This window comes from Rhincodon typus, chromosome 2 (assembly GCF_021869965.1).
Source record: "Rhincodon typus isolate 14 chromosome 2, sRhiTyp1.1, whole genome shotgun sequence".
NCBI lineage: Eukaryota > Metazoa > Chordata > Chondrichthyes > Orectolobiformes > Rhincodontidae > Rhincodon > Rhincodon typus.
Window position 1 is genome coordinate 131,720,415 of NC_063333.1, and position 15,307 is coordinate 131,735,721.

Consider the following 15,307-nt stretch of genomic DNA (forward strand, 5'->3'; position numbering starts at 1 on the left):
AGATTTACAGATCAAAAAGACTTAGAGGCATACAGGTTACATTGCAGGTTACATTATTTGAGGCTAGAGTCCATTCAACAGTCTGATAATGGCTGGAAGGAAGCTGTTCCTGAACCTGCCGGTGCGTGTGTTCAGGCTTCTGTATCTTCTGCCTGATGGAAGGGGTTGTAGGAGATCATTACCAGGGTGCAATGGGTCTTTGATGTTGGCTGCCTTTCTGTGGCAATGAGCCGTGTAAATGGAGTCCATGGATGGAAGATTGGCTTCTGTGATGGCCTCTGCTGTACACACCACCTTCTGTAGTTTCTTACAGTCCTGGGTGGAGCAGTTGCCATACCAGGCCATTATGCACCCGGACAGTATGCTTTCTATGTTGCATCTGTAGAAGTTGGTGAGGGACCTTATGGACATGCCAAATTTCCTGAGCCACTTGAGGAAGAAGAGGCGTTGTTGTGCCTTCTTGACTGCCATTAGGGATAGGCAATAAATGCTGCCTAGCCAGCAATGCCCTCATCCCATGAATTAATGAAAAAAATGAAACCTAGGAGGCAGTTCAGTGATTCCTAATCATGGGTAGCTGAGATAATCCTTATGCTGGTCAGAACATTGCTTTTCAGTCTTTCTCCAGATACATCCAGTGATTTGCAAGAAATACAAGGTGGCAGTTTCACTTATAAAAAGTGACTTTTAACTTACCAGTTAAAATCCACAGCTTCAAACAACTGCTGAAGGAAAGATCAACTGATTTTCTTCAGGCTTTAAATGGCCTTTGCCTATAGAAAACAGAGACAGCTTCTGAGTTGTTGGAGATCTATGTTTTTCCCAGCTCCAAGCTGTTCAGTTACCTGAAAACTTATCACATTGTTGTTGGCAGGCAAAAGGACTTTTATCATTGAGAACTGATCACTAGTCCATAGACCAATCAAGTTTTTGGTGCCACCCAACTCCAACTGTACACAGAAATCCTCAGGCCCAACTATTCTGCAACCACTTCAATTGCTGTTTGTTCAAACAGTTGTTAAATAATGCTTCCCATGAACGTTGGGTTACTTTAGAGTCATAGAGACATAGAGTTGTACAGCACGGAAACAAGCCCTTCAGTCCACATGGTCCATGCCAACCAATCCTAAACTCTCTAGCCTCATTTGCCAGCATTTGGCCCATATCTCTCTCAACCCTTTCTGTTCATGTACCCATCCAGATGTCTCTAAATGATATAATTGTACCAGCTTCCACCACTTCCTCTGGCAGTTCATTCCATATACGCACCACCCTCTGTGTGAAAAAGTTGCCCCTTAGGTCACTTTTAAAATTTTCCCCTCTCACATTAAATCTATGCTGTCTAGTTTTGGACTCCCCTACCCTTGGAAAAAGACCTTGTCTATTCACCCTATCCATGCCCCTCATGATTTTATAAACCTCTATAAGGTCACTCCTCAGCCCCCTATACTCCAGGGAAAAAGCCCCAGCCTATTCAGCCTTTACCTATAGCTCAAATCCTCCAACCCTTGCAACATCCTTGCAAATCCTTTCTGAACCCTTCAAATTCAACAACATCTTTCCTATAGCAGGGAGAGCAAAATTGAACACAGTATTCCAAAAGTGGTGTAACCAGTGTTCTGTATAGTCGCAACATGAACTCCCAAATCCTATACTCAATACACTGACCAATGAAGACAAGCATGCCAAACACTACCTTCACTACCCTGCCTACTTGCGACTCCACCTTCAAGGAACAATGAACCTGCACCTCAAGGTCTCTTTGCTTGGCAACGCCCCCCAGGGCCCTACCATTAACTGTATAAATCCTGTCCTGATTTGTCTTACCAAAATGCAACACCTCACATTTATCTAAATTAAACTCCATCTATCACTCCTCGGCCCATCAACCCATCTGATCAAGGTCTTGTTGTGCTTTGAGATAACCTTCTTACTTTGCAAAACCTGCAGAACTCCTTTAAAATGTTAATTTTAAAGCAGTTCTTTCTCATTTCAGGCCACAGTAAAAAAAAACACTCAGAAGAGTCTTTATATGTGACCTCAGCTAGAATATTGCTCTTATATACATCACAATAAAGGCAACATGTTAAGGCTTTGAAGTGGGTGCACAGGAGATTTACCAAAATGATACTCAGCATGAGGAACTTTAGTTATGTGGGAAGACTGAAGGTATTGGGATAATTCCCTTCGACCGGTGCAATTTACTGGAGGTGTTCATAAAATTATGAAGAGTTTTGCTGAATTTTATACAAGTGAAAGCTCTTGGCCTGGAATAATGGTCAGTAACCTAATGACAAAGATTTAAAATAATAGGTAAGAGAACTGGGGGGAGATTAGAATTTGAATTGTAATGATCTGTTGTGCAGTAATAGAATAGAATCGTTGAATAGTAAAAGGTGTTAATAGATTTGAGGGAAAGTTTCAAAAGAAAATTAGATGTATACTCAAAAAAGAGGCCTATGGGGAAAGGACAGAGGAGTGGGGCTAATAAATAGCTCATTAGAGAAGATGGATAGAATGGCCTCCTGGGCTAAAATATGCTAAGTTTATTTACAGTCATGAAACTGTCTTATTTATGCCATTGCCTATAGGGTGTAGAACAACTTTCTATTTGAGGTATTGAAGAATGTCTGCTCCTTACCCTACAATCTGTGCTCTGGTCCTTGGTGTTCGTTGAAATCACCACTCTTGCCCATATTATTTTTTCACCAATTCTTGTGTACGATTAGTCCATTTTATGTTAAAAGAAGAAGAATGTTACAATTACCACACGTAGTGTGCTGAAGGAAAGGGGAAATTTGTAACTTTATTCAGGGTTACGATGAATGATTTAGACTCCCAATAATTCCCTTTGCGAATATAATATACTTTGTTTAAAATCTTGCTTGAAAAACTGCAAGGAAATCTGGTCACATCTCCTGTATAGTTATATTCTTTCACCTTGCTCATGTTGGTCTTGATAGAGATTTTGCACTCATTGTTTTGTATGACACTGATGACTTTTTTCCCTTTCTTAATGTTTTTTGGAACTTCCCACATTGCCATGAGTTTAGCGTACCCTCTTTCAGATGGACTATACTCTTCCTTCCCTTTTCTATGATCTTAATTATCTCAATTAGTGCATATTCTGCACCAAAATAACATTGTTCAAATAAACCTTCACCCTACTTCCCTTGTGTAACACCAATAAAATGCAATGTTGGATGGTACCAGTTGAATTAAATGTACCTTTGATCGACTCTGTCTAATTATCTTGACTCTCCTACTGGATAAATCCATCCTCCTGCATACATACTATTTGAATAATAAAATTATAAATCACATTGATTTAATATAGATGGATAGATAGTGCTTGACTCAAATTTATTGCTGTCAAATAAAACATGTTAGTGATTGCACTCTAGGATGTGGAAGCAGCTAAGTATAATTTTTATGGAGGTTATCTGCTGGTTGAACGTGGGATCCTTGCAATAGCTTGGCATGAATTAGGATAATTGATCATACTATTAATCAATTTTGGTCACAATGAAACACAAAAATATAACTATCTGGAGTGGCGCTTTGAACCCAAGACATTTTTATTCAGGTGAAGCTGCTCCACTGAGCTGAAGCTGCTGTAGAACATGCACATTTTTCAACTAATATGTGACAAAAGCAACATATCTTCCGAATAATATATATATTACTTGTTGCTGTCTGCTCTAATTTACTGGATATGAGGTGAATTCCCAATACATAATTCCCCCCTCTTGCTACCTACAGTTAACATTAATTAAAAAATCCTTTTCTAGTCAGCCTGACTCTTTTCAATTTTGTAGGGAGAACGGCAAGGATCTTTGGCTTTTATGCGTTCCAGCAACAATGTTAACATCGATTTCACTGGCCCTCGTTACTCTACCATCGATTCGTCCATCTCTGCAGTGCTGTAAGTGAAACAATGTCACCGTATTGAGTGAAATATTCAAATATCAGTCACGCAAAGGGAGAGCCATTCTTTACAAAGCACAGTGAGAGCAGCCAGGGCCCTGTTTCAGTATCTTATCCAAAGGGTCCTCCTGCGTTACTGTGCAAAGAATGACTGCCTGGATTATACATTTAAGCCACTAGAATGGGACTTCAACCTACAACCATTTAACCCAGAGCTGGTATTGCTCCCAACTGGGCCATGGCAAATAATAGAATCATAGAATCCCTACAGTGTGGAATTTGGCCATTTTAGCCCATCAAGTCCACACCAACTCTCCAAAGAGCATCCCACCCAGACCTAACCCTCTATCCTATCCCTGTAATCCTGTATTTCCCCTCACTAACCGACCTCGCCTGAACATCCTTGGACAGTATGTGGCAATTTTATCACGGCCAATCCATCTAACCTGCATACCTTTGGACTGTGGGAGCACCAAGAGGAAACCCACGCGTAGACAGTCGTCCGAGGTGGAATCCAACCCAGGTCCCTGGTTCTGTAAAATGCATTGTTACAAAATTTATTCCTTTTCTCTAGGAGAGAGAGTGCCAGTGAAGTGTGTCTGGACATGAAGGCACTTGAGAATAGAGTGAAAAGCCTGACGGATCAAGAGGAAATTGTCACCCATCACACATTGCAACAACATCTGTACAAACCCAGGAAACGGGTAAGGTAGCTTACGGAGGCAATTCATGGGCTGTTGGTACATTTTCCTCTCTGTGTTATTTCTTTCCAATTTGCTTTAAAACACTTGCACTGATCTGACCAAGGCCTTAGCAAAAGCTGTCACCACAGCGCCACACTTGGTGCCTGTATTTCTGTGTAAGGTGTTGCTAAATAAAAGCTTGGCAAAGTACTTCCTCATATACCTGTATAAATATTAATCAGCCTGTTTACATTTTATCCCAGGGATCTTGAAAATACGAAGATGTAAATAGGAATAAGAATAGGCCAATTGGCCCTTTGAGCCAGTTCCACCACTCAATATGACATAGCTGATCAGCTAACTCAGTAACCTGTTCCTGCTTCCTCCCTGTACCCTTTAAACCCTTTTAGTCCTAAGAATTATATCTGAGTCCTTCTTGAAAACATTCAACGTTCTGGCTGCAATCCCTTTCAGTGGCAGAGAATTCCACTGCCTTACCAGTCTTTGGGAGAAGACATTTCTCCTCACCTTAGTGCAAAATGGTCTGCCTCACATCCCTAAACTGTGAACCCTAGTCTGAACTCCCTGGGCATTGGGAACATCCTTTCTGCATTTATGCTGTCTAGTCTTGTTACAGTTTTATAGGTTCCTATGGGAGTCCCCTCCTAATTTTTCTAAACTCCAATGAATATAGTCCTAAAAACCGATCCAGTCTTTCTTCATTTGTCAGTGCTGCCATCCCAGGAAACAGTCAGGCAAACCTTTATTGCATCTCCTCCACAGCCAGATCACCTTTCCTCAGATAAGGAGATCAAACTGTACACACTACTGGTGTGGTCTCACCAAGGCCCTGTATAATTGTAGCAAGACATTCCTCCTCCAGTACTCGAATCCTGTCAATTCCTGCAAACTAGCACAGAGGACACAGACTCATGAGATCTGAGGGACAAAGCTTAGACATGTAGGCAAAAACTTGAATGATTTGTAAGTGAATTTTGTAATTTTGAGTATTGGTTTTGAGTATCTTGCAATTATTTAATTAACATTTGCCTGTATATGCCAGCTCGTTGCAGAGGACTGTGCTGGTTCACTTGAATGGAATTTACAAAGCCCATGGACTCCATCCTAACTCTCTCTATGACCCAATACAGGAAAGAATATGATGGTTTGGGAATGATTAGGGGCCTGTGATTAGTGTTAAGTCCCAGGAAATGTTAGCTCTAAGTACGTTCAAGCAGATAGTCTTTCTTTTGTGACCTGATATCCATCATTCTATATTTTATAATGTCTTGCTGGGTGTTGAGCATAAATCACACTCCTTTTCTTGCTTGGACACCATCATCCACACTTGCAGTTGCTGATTCTCTTGTTGCAGGTAAGTTGGCCTAAGGAATATTCAAAGCAGTTTGTAAATGAGTGTGTTTCTAGAACATGAGAATCGACTGAATGTGAAGGGGCTGGGAGTGATCCCAGCCAAGATTCATTGTCTACCAATGATAGCGCCAGGATTGTTGCCTGGTTGCCAGTATGCCTGTTTCAATCCAGGCCAAGGTTTGAACCTAGGATAAAACCAAGAACTGCAGAGGCTGGAAACCCTGAAACAAAAACAGAAATTAATGGAGAACCTCAGCTTATCTGGCGGCATCTGTGGAGAGAAAGCAGAGTTAACAATTTGAGTCCAGTCAACCTTCAGAAGACTCTTCTGATATAGGGATATACGTCAAGTCAGGACGAAACATGGCTTGGTGGGGAACTTGGAGGCTGGTAGAGGTCATGGGTTTGGAATGTTTTGTTGAAAGAGGCTTGGTGAATTGCTGAGGTACATTGTGTTGTTGGCACATAGTGTTGCCACTGTGCCCCTGCGTTGGAGGAAGGAAAAGTCAAATAGTGGATGGATTGCCAATCAAGCAGTTTAATTTGTTGATCTTCTTGAATGGTGTTGGAACCGCACATATCCAATGGAGAGCAATTCTATCACAGTTTTTATTTTGCATTGGAGATGATGGACAAGATTAGGGAAGAGTGGAAATGAGTTAGTTTCTGTAGGATTCCAAGCTACTGGCTTGCTCTCTTAGCCACTGTTTATTTGGCTAGTTCAGTTAAATGCCTGGACATTGGTAAACTGCAGGATTTTGATGGTGGGGCATTGACCGATGACAATGTCATTGAAAATCAAGGGGAAATAGTTAAGATCTTTCTTGTTGGAAATGGTCAAATACTGGGACTTGTGAGATACAGGTGTTACTTTCCACTTAGCTATCCAAGGCCAAATTTTCTTCCAGTCTTGCTGAATGCAGGTACATACTGCCTTAGTATCTGAGGTGTTACAGAGCACTATGCAATCAGTCTTCTGACTTCATCTTGGAGGGAAGATCATTGTTGAAGTAGCTGAAGGCAGTTAGATTTGGACATAGGCCTGAGATGATTGGCTTCCAAGAATCAAATCCATCTTCCTTTGTGCTCAGGATGACTTCAACCAGTGAACAGTTCTGCCTGATTCTGTTTTGCTAGGGCTTCTTGACACCACAATTCTTATAGGGTTATCTTGATGTTGAGGTTAGTCACTCTCACCACACTTCTGCAAATCAGCTGTTTTATCCATGTTTGGACAAAGGTTGTAGTGAAATCAGGAACTGAGTGTATCTGCAGAACACAGTTATGTTTTTAAGCAGTTTGTTGTTAAATGCTGTTTTATAACAGTTTTGAATACATCTCCTATCACTTTGATTCCAGATAAACAAACAAACAGAATGGTAATTGGGTGGATTGGATTTGTCCTAGTTTTTTTTTGGACTGATATACCTGAAGACTTTTCCACTCTGTCATGTAGATGACAGTTTCACAATTGTACTGGAACATCTTGGCTGAGGACATTGCTAATTCTGGAGGACAAGTCTTCAGCACCAGAGTCAGAGCATAGTCATGAAGCATAGTTTTTGTTGTATTCAGTGCTTTCAGCCATTTCTTGATATTACATGGAATGAATCCAGTTAGTTGAAGACTGACATCTGTGATGCTAAGAGCCTCCAGAGAAGACTCAGTATTTCTGTCTGAAGATTGTTGCAAATGTTTCAGCTTTCAGAGTCTTCTGCATTGATATTCTGGGCTCTCCCATTATTCAGGATGTGAATCCTTGTGCAGCTTTCTCTTCCAGTTCATTGTTTGATTGTCCATTCGAGATTGAAGATGGCATGAGTGCAGAACTTTGATCAGATCCATTGGTTGTGAGATCACTTGGCTCTGTCTGTAGCATGTTGCTTCCATAATTTTAGCATGCATATAGCCTATATTGTGGCTTCAACAGGTTGGAATCTCATTTTATGTATATCTGGTGCTGCTTGTGATATGCTGTCCATGCAGTGAACCAGGATTAATCTCTTGGCTTGTTGTTGATGGTAGTGAGAGATATGCTAGACCACATTTTTAAAATTTATTCATGGGATGAGGGCATTGCTAGATAAGCCAGCATTTATTGCCCATCCCTAATTACGCAGAGAACAGTTAAGAGTCAACCACGTTGCTGTGGGTCTAGAGTCTCATGAAGCCAGGCCAGATAAGGATAGCAGTTTCCCATTCTAAAAGACATTACTGAACCAGATGGATTTTTCTGACAATCGACTCGTGGTCATCATTAGATGCTTAATTCATTAATTAATTCTTAATTTTTTAACTGAATTCAAATTCCACCATCTGCTGTGGCAGGATTCGAATCCAGGTCCCCAGAACATTGTTTGGGTCTCTGCATTAACAGTCCAATGATAATACCACGAGGTGATTGTCTCCCCATGAGTTTACTAACTATGTTTGAATACACTTCTGCGGCTACTGTCCCAAAATGCCTCATGGACGACCAATTTCACCTGCTGGGCCTGTTCTGAATTTCTCCCATTTGCCACAGTGGTAATAACATACAACACGAGTGTGCCATCAGTGTGAAGTCATGATTTTGACATCTACACAATCCTTCTCAATACACTCCCACCAATACCGTGATGGGCATCTGCATCTGCAAGAGGTGAATTGGTGAGGATGGAGTCAGGTAGGTTTTCCCCTTTTGTTAATTCTCTCCTCACCTGCTCACCAAGTCCATTCTGGTAGATGCGTCCTTCAGGACTCGATGACAAGTTCAGACAATGGTTGTACTGTGAGCCATTCTTGGGGATAGACATGGAAGTCCCTTATCCAAGTTACATTCTTTGCCCTTGGAGGGAGTACTATGTAGAGGAGTACTGATTCATTAGGTGAGGTAGGAGGAGATGCAAGTGTTGGGGGGTGGGCATTAGTGTTGAATGGAGGGATACTAGTAATGAACAGCAGGTCTCTTTGTTCAAGTTTTACCTGATGCCACAAGACTTCGAAGCAGCTCGAGTCATTGTTGAGGACTCCTAGGGTAACACTGTCTGACTGTATACCACAATGCTTCCAACTCTGAGGCAGGGAATGTATAGGAATAGAGGAGTCTGGGCATTGAACAAGTATTTACTGAGTATCATTATGCCAGACTCTGTTTCTTGAGCAGTTGGTGGGACAGCTCCCCGAACTCCCCAGCACTACTGAGGAGGACTTTGCAAGGATGACATTGAAGGGTTGACTGGGCAGGCGGAGACTTTGTCATTTCCAGCGTCTGGGTCAATGTATATTTCCTCCACACTGAATTTCTGTAGCAGTTTGATATGATACAATGATTCACTAACCCAGATGAGTGGCAGTTTACGAGTCAAGAGTCAACCATGCTGCTGTGAGTCACGTGCAGGACAAACTGGCTAAGGGTGACAGATTTCCTCCCTAAGGACAATCAGGTGGGATTGTAATGATCATCCAGCAGTTACATGAGCATTGTTAATGAGATTGGAATTTTATGCCAGATTTATGAATTCAGTGGTGGGATTTGAGCTCCTGTCTCCAGACCATTAGTCCAGGTCTCTGAATTACTATTCCAGTAAGCAGCGTCCTCACTATAGTCACTGGCTCATTGCTTTCTTTTTAAAGTACAAGCTGAATTACAGCCGCCATAAACTGGTACATAACGAGGGTGTGAAACAAGACGAAGAGATTTTCCAGCGAACCATGAAAAAGAGACTGGAAAGTTTGAAAACCAACAAGCTTGAAGCCAACCACAACACCACATTTAAAAACACCAAGAAAGAAAAAGGAGCTAAAACGGTATGCTTAATTTAATAGTGACATTCTAATTCTTAATGAGTGAAAACTTTGTTTTTACATAGCTGCTTTGCTGTTTGTGAATTACGCTTTAAAGTTGGGTCATCTTCCTTTCAAGGGAGGGTAGGAGGGTCACTGACATTTTTTGTAAAGTGGCTATGATCTGTAAAACACAGCCTGAATAGGGAAATGAAAGACGATTGAAAAGTAATTTTCAAAGGGTAATTGAATAAATGCTGAAACTGACAATTTGAATGACCAAAGCCATTGTTGTCAGCTTCTGCCAAATGGAGTATTTCATTCCTAAGGCACTGACTCTGTCCCTCACTCTAGCAGGTTTGTGCCAGATCTGAAGGTTGCCACTCTTGGTGTTGTCTTTGATCCCTAGATGTGCTTCTGATAAGATATTACATTGCAACTAAAACTGCCTATTCCACTTCTGCAACATTGTTAGTTTGAACCCTGCCTCAGTACATCTGTAGTTGAAACCCTCATTCATGCCTCTGTTGTCTCAATTCCTGGCCAATCTCCTATTTTCCATCCCCATAAAATTAAAATTCTCCAAAATATTTTGCTATATCTTGCCAAGTTCTGTTCAGTTGTCACCCATTGGCTTCTGGTTGAGCAATGCCTCATTTTAAAAATTCTTGTCTTTATTTTCAAATCCCTCAGTGGCCTTAGCCCTCATTTATCTCTGTGGCTGTCTCCATGCCCACAACACTCTGAGATTTTTGTGCTTCTTCAATTCAGACTTTTCGAGGACTTTTGATCTAAACCTCTGCACCATAGACAACTATGTCTTCAACTAACTTGGTTCCTAAGTTCCAGAATTCCAGAGATGGAGTCTCAGGGCTGGTGTCCTGGGGTCAGGGGTGGGGGCAAGTGTGTGGGCGGGTCTGAGGGACCTTGAGGCCACTGTGCTCAGCGTGAGAGTCAGTGCCTCTCAGCTCGGTCTGGGGGTGATGCCAGGGACCATTCCATTGTGGAGCTGGGGGAAGATCTGTGATTTCTGTTCCTAGCTCTGCCTTTGACCAAACATATTGTTTTTGGCCTCAAATCTCTTTTTGGTTTGTCAAGAGGTATTTTGGATCATGTTGATCAGACCCTGTCTCCTTCTGGTTGTTATCATTCTTTTCCTCCTCCTGTTCCTTGGCATCCCTGGAAATTGTTGAATGACTCCCAGTTCAGAATAGGTTCAGAAATGTTGATATCTGGTGGGGAATGGGTGTATCACTATAACAGACCATTTTGTAAAGAAGGCACATTTTCTCAGTTTTCCATTTGTGTAGAGTCATAGAACTGTACAGCACAGAAACAGATCCTTTGGTCTAACTTGTCCATGCAGACCAGATATTCTAAATTAATCTGGTGCCATTTGCCAGCATTTGGCCCATATCCCTCTAAATCCTTCCTCTTCACATATACCCACCCAGATGCCTCTTAACAGTTGTAATTGCACCAGCCTCCACCATTTCCTCTGGCAGCTTGTTCCATACACACACTACCCTCTGCATGAAAAGTTTGCCCCTTAGAACCCTTTTAAATCTTTCCCCTCTCACCTTAAACCCATGCCCTCTAGCTTAGGATCCCCTACCCTGGGGAAAAGGCCTTGCTTATTCACTCTATCCATGTACCTCATGATTTTATACATTTCTTTAAATTCACCCCTCAGCCTCTGACACTCTAGAAGAAGTAACGCCAGCCTATTTAGCCTCTCCCTACAGCTCAGACCCTCCAACCCTGGCAACATCTTTGTAGATCTTTTCTGAACCTTTTCAAATTCCACAACATCTTTTCTAAAGCAGGGAGACCAGAATTGAACGCAGTATTCCAAAAGTTGCCTAATCAATGTCCTGTACAGCTGCAACATGACCTCCCAACTCCTATACTCAATGCACAGCTTTGTAAAGGCAGGAGATGAAGACAGTTGAACATCTTTTGCATTTAAATGATGATTTTGGTTATAGTTTAAGCTACATTTGCCAAGATTGCTTTTGCAAATCAGTGATAACAAAATTGAATTGCGAAGCTAAGGCCCTTTTAACTTCCATATCTTGGTGTCATATTTGATGCCATAATTTGTCACTTAATTTCACACCTATCTCAATTCATCTACCTTAGTTACCTCTGGCCTAAACTTTTGCCATGCACTCCTAATTGATTACACCCCAAATTGTACCCTCAGCACATTTTCAGCCATCCAGAACTCCACTGGCTATGTCTTAATTTGCAGCTAGTTGCCTTCACATTTTACCTCTATGCTCATTGACTTCCATTGGCTTTCAGGCCTGTAACATTTTGAAATTAAAATTCTTTTCCTTGTTTTCACATTCCTCCATGGACCTGCGCCCCCTCTTGTATCGCTGTCATCTCTTCCAACTCCACAATCACCTAAAGTCTTCAAGCTCACATCTCTGGTCCGTTATGCATTCCAAGTCATAACTGTTGCCCCACCGGTGGTTATTCTTTCACTTGCAAGGTCCCAAGTTCTGGAAGTCCCTCCTTATGCCTCTCCACCTTTCTGCCTTACTTTCTTCCTTTTTAAGACACTAAAACCCACCGACCAAGGTTTTGGCTATTTGACCTAATATTTCCTTATGTGGCTTGGTGTCATACGCTTTTCCTACACCTGTTAAGCTTCTTTCATCACATCAAAGGTGCTATATAAATGCAAGGTTGTTGTTATTAAACGTGTCCTGATTTTTGTTTCAGAAACACAGCGATGCAGTGCCGAATAGAAAGCTCCCGGCCCACTCTCTCGCTTTCCACACTGGTAAAGGTACTTCTCAGCATGTATTTTCTTTATTACTGATGTTATCTTTTTACTGCCTATCTGACACTGACTGCTGAGGTTACAGTTCCACAGATGCCTGGTCACTTTCACAACATCGACCCAAGTGACTAATTATGAGCGATCTCAGATACCGGGGTGAATCTGATGTGGGTCCATTCAAAACCCATTTACTTGTACGGAGTTAAATTTGGGTTCACTAATACACCGAGAGGTCATTTGCCATTGGAAACAATGGTTCTGATGCTGCAATATCGTTGGATTTGGGCATTGCTGAAAATAATCAGGAGAAAGAAACTTGCTTGTTTTCCCACCCTTTCCACTTGGATGGAGGTCGAACATATGGCTTCAAGCCCAAAATACTTATGTCTAATTCAGCACTGCTGCTTACTATTTAAATATTCAAATACCTTAAATATTAGTAACCTAAGGATGACATAGGACTGTTCAAATTTATTTCTGCCCAAATTTGCCAGGAGATCCTACAGTGTAACATACAGGGGACAATCCTTCTCTTCCAGAGGTGTCTTCCTTACCATTCTCTTCATGAAGTAGCTGAAGCCCCTTTGTGGTTTTTCCCAATGCCCTGTAGTGACTCTAGACGGTGAACATAAAGCAAAAAGATGACTAAAGAGGTGCAAATTACTGCAGATGCTGGAATCTGTTCTGAAAACAAAAGAAAAAGTACTGGAAATCATAACGAATCAGGCAGCAGAAATGGAGAGACAGCAAGTTAACGTTTTGAAGCTAGATGATGTTAGCTTGCTTTCTCTCCATGGATCCATTGTGATTTCCAGCATTTTTGTTTTCAGTACAGGGATGATGAACTTCACTTCTTTGTTTATTTGTTTTTGACCCTCAGACCTAACTTTGAAGAATCATAATACCACTTCTGGCTGCATAATTAAATTGGATGCCCCCCAACATCCCCCGCCCCCCCAAACCCCTCCACCTCCCCACCCACAACCAAAAACACGATTAACCTGTATCTGTTGGTTACAATACGGGTAACACATCTTCCTGTTGCCTGATCATTTTGCCTGACCTCGGTATCCAGCCAGCATCAACTACAGTCAGTGTTTATTGGCTCCATTCTCTCTGGAGGACAATATAGAGTGTGGTTAGTACTGCTTAAAGCTAGCATGGACTGCTTAAGAAGGAGATGTATTGGTGTTGGAACAGATGCTGCAGATGTGGGAAAAAGAATATGACCATGGAGCAAGTTAGGGATGGCAAGCCAGGCAAGAGATGAAGCTCCAAGGTATTAGAGACCACACTGGATGTTTTGGTGGAACAGGGATGCCCTGTGACAGCAAATGGGAGGGCAGATGCATGGTAAAAGGGCATGGGAGTGAATGGCTGCAGAGCTTAATGCTACAACTAAACCCTGAGGAGCTGGATGCAGTAAACCAAAACATTCAATGACCTCACATGAATGATCAAACCCAGTGAATGCCATATCTGACCAACCACTTGGGGAACAACTATGCCTGTGTCCTAACCTTCATGGGACAAATGATTTTGCGATAGTCATAGTTGAAGCAAAGGCCACTGGAAGGGCTGCATTGTTTAAGATAATGGTATCCTCATGTCAAACCCTCTTGCACAAATCTTTGCTATTGTACAATCCTTTCTGATTTACAGGCTGCAGGTGCTGTGAGCACCGCTTTACCTTCTGCTTCCCCGTACCATAATCCATCCTTAGTTCTTTTCTCCTTTCAGATGCTCAAGAAGTGCAACCTGACCAGCTAATGGAGGAAAACCAAGCAGAGAATAATGAGAAATCAGGTGATTTCAAATAAAAACAGAGAATGCTGGGAAAACTCAGTGGGCCTGGCAAGCTGGGGAGAGAGACTGAGATAACAGACATGATTTTATCAACTCCTGGCAGGCAGGCTGGCAATCATAGAGGTGGGAAAATCCAGGGGTGCTGTAGCAGCAGGACTCAGCAACACTTTGCTGCTGCCGGGACTATCTTATCAGTGGTGGGGAGGTAACAGCTTGGCCACATGCCAACTGGATGTGGGCGTACAATTGAGTTAAAAGAACCAATCGAGTGGAACTATCCTGGTCACCTGGTGGCGAAGTGGCTTTCTCCCTCCTATGTTTCAAGGGGTAGCCATCAGTTGTGTGAATTTCCATGGGTGAGTTGGAGAGAAAGGTGGGGACGGCACTAAGAGGGGCTCTGTAGTCACAATGGCTACTCCCACAACCTAACAGTAAAACAGGAATACATTTGTTTTTAAGCCTTCTATCAAGTTCTTCCGTCAGCATCAGCATGGCCACCAGGCCATTGAATTGCTACTTTGTGACTGGGCCAGCAAGGTGGAGAGCTGACCCACCATCTTTCTTAGGATGTTGAGCTCAGCAACAACCTCTTTATTGGCTGGGAAGATTGCTGCTGTTGGGATTCACCGTGAGCTGAGATAATCCAAGCTGACTTTATAGGTCTGATGCAAGATTGTTGACCTGAAGTGTAAAATCTGTTTTTCTCTTTCTCTCTCTCTCTCTCAGGTGCTACCAGATCTGTTGAGCGTATCCCGCATTTTCGGTTTTAATTTCAGATTTCTGGCACTTTCAGCATTTGGCTTTAGTGCAATTTGACCTCACAGAGGCAGGCACTGCTTCAGATGCTGACAATGTGCACATTTTTGAAGATAGATCTTTCTTAGAGGAGGGAGGGCTGACACATGATGGTGAATTGGTTGCAAATGTATTTGAGCCAGGATGGGGTCAAGGGCAACGA

The 15,307-nt window shown here is 42.1% G+C and overlaps 1 protein-coding gene across 1 annotated transcript in view; it reads left to right on the forward strand.

Annotated features, from left to right (window-relative positions):
* Positions 1 to 15,307, forward strand: part of LOC109931870 (sodium/hydrogen exchanger 3-like) — a 136,746-nt gene that overhangs the window by 103,570 nt on the left and 17,869 nt on the right. The window contains exons 11-15 of the mRNA XM_048614942.1: positions 3,819 to 3,925; positions 4,502 to 4,631; positions 9,600 to 9,773; positions 12,483 to 12,549; positions 14,284 to 14,349. Coding sequence (XP_048470899.1) covers positions 3,819 to 3,925; positions 4,502 to 4,631; positions 9,600 to 9,773; positions 12,483 to 12,549; positions 14,284 to 14,349 — 544 coding nt within the window. The remainder of the gene's footprint in view (positions 1 to 3,818; positions 3,926 to 4,501; positions 4,632 to 9,599; positions 9,774 to 12,482; positions 12,550 to 14,283; positions 14,350 to 15,307) is intronic.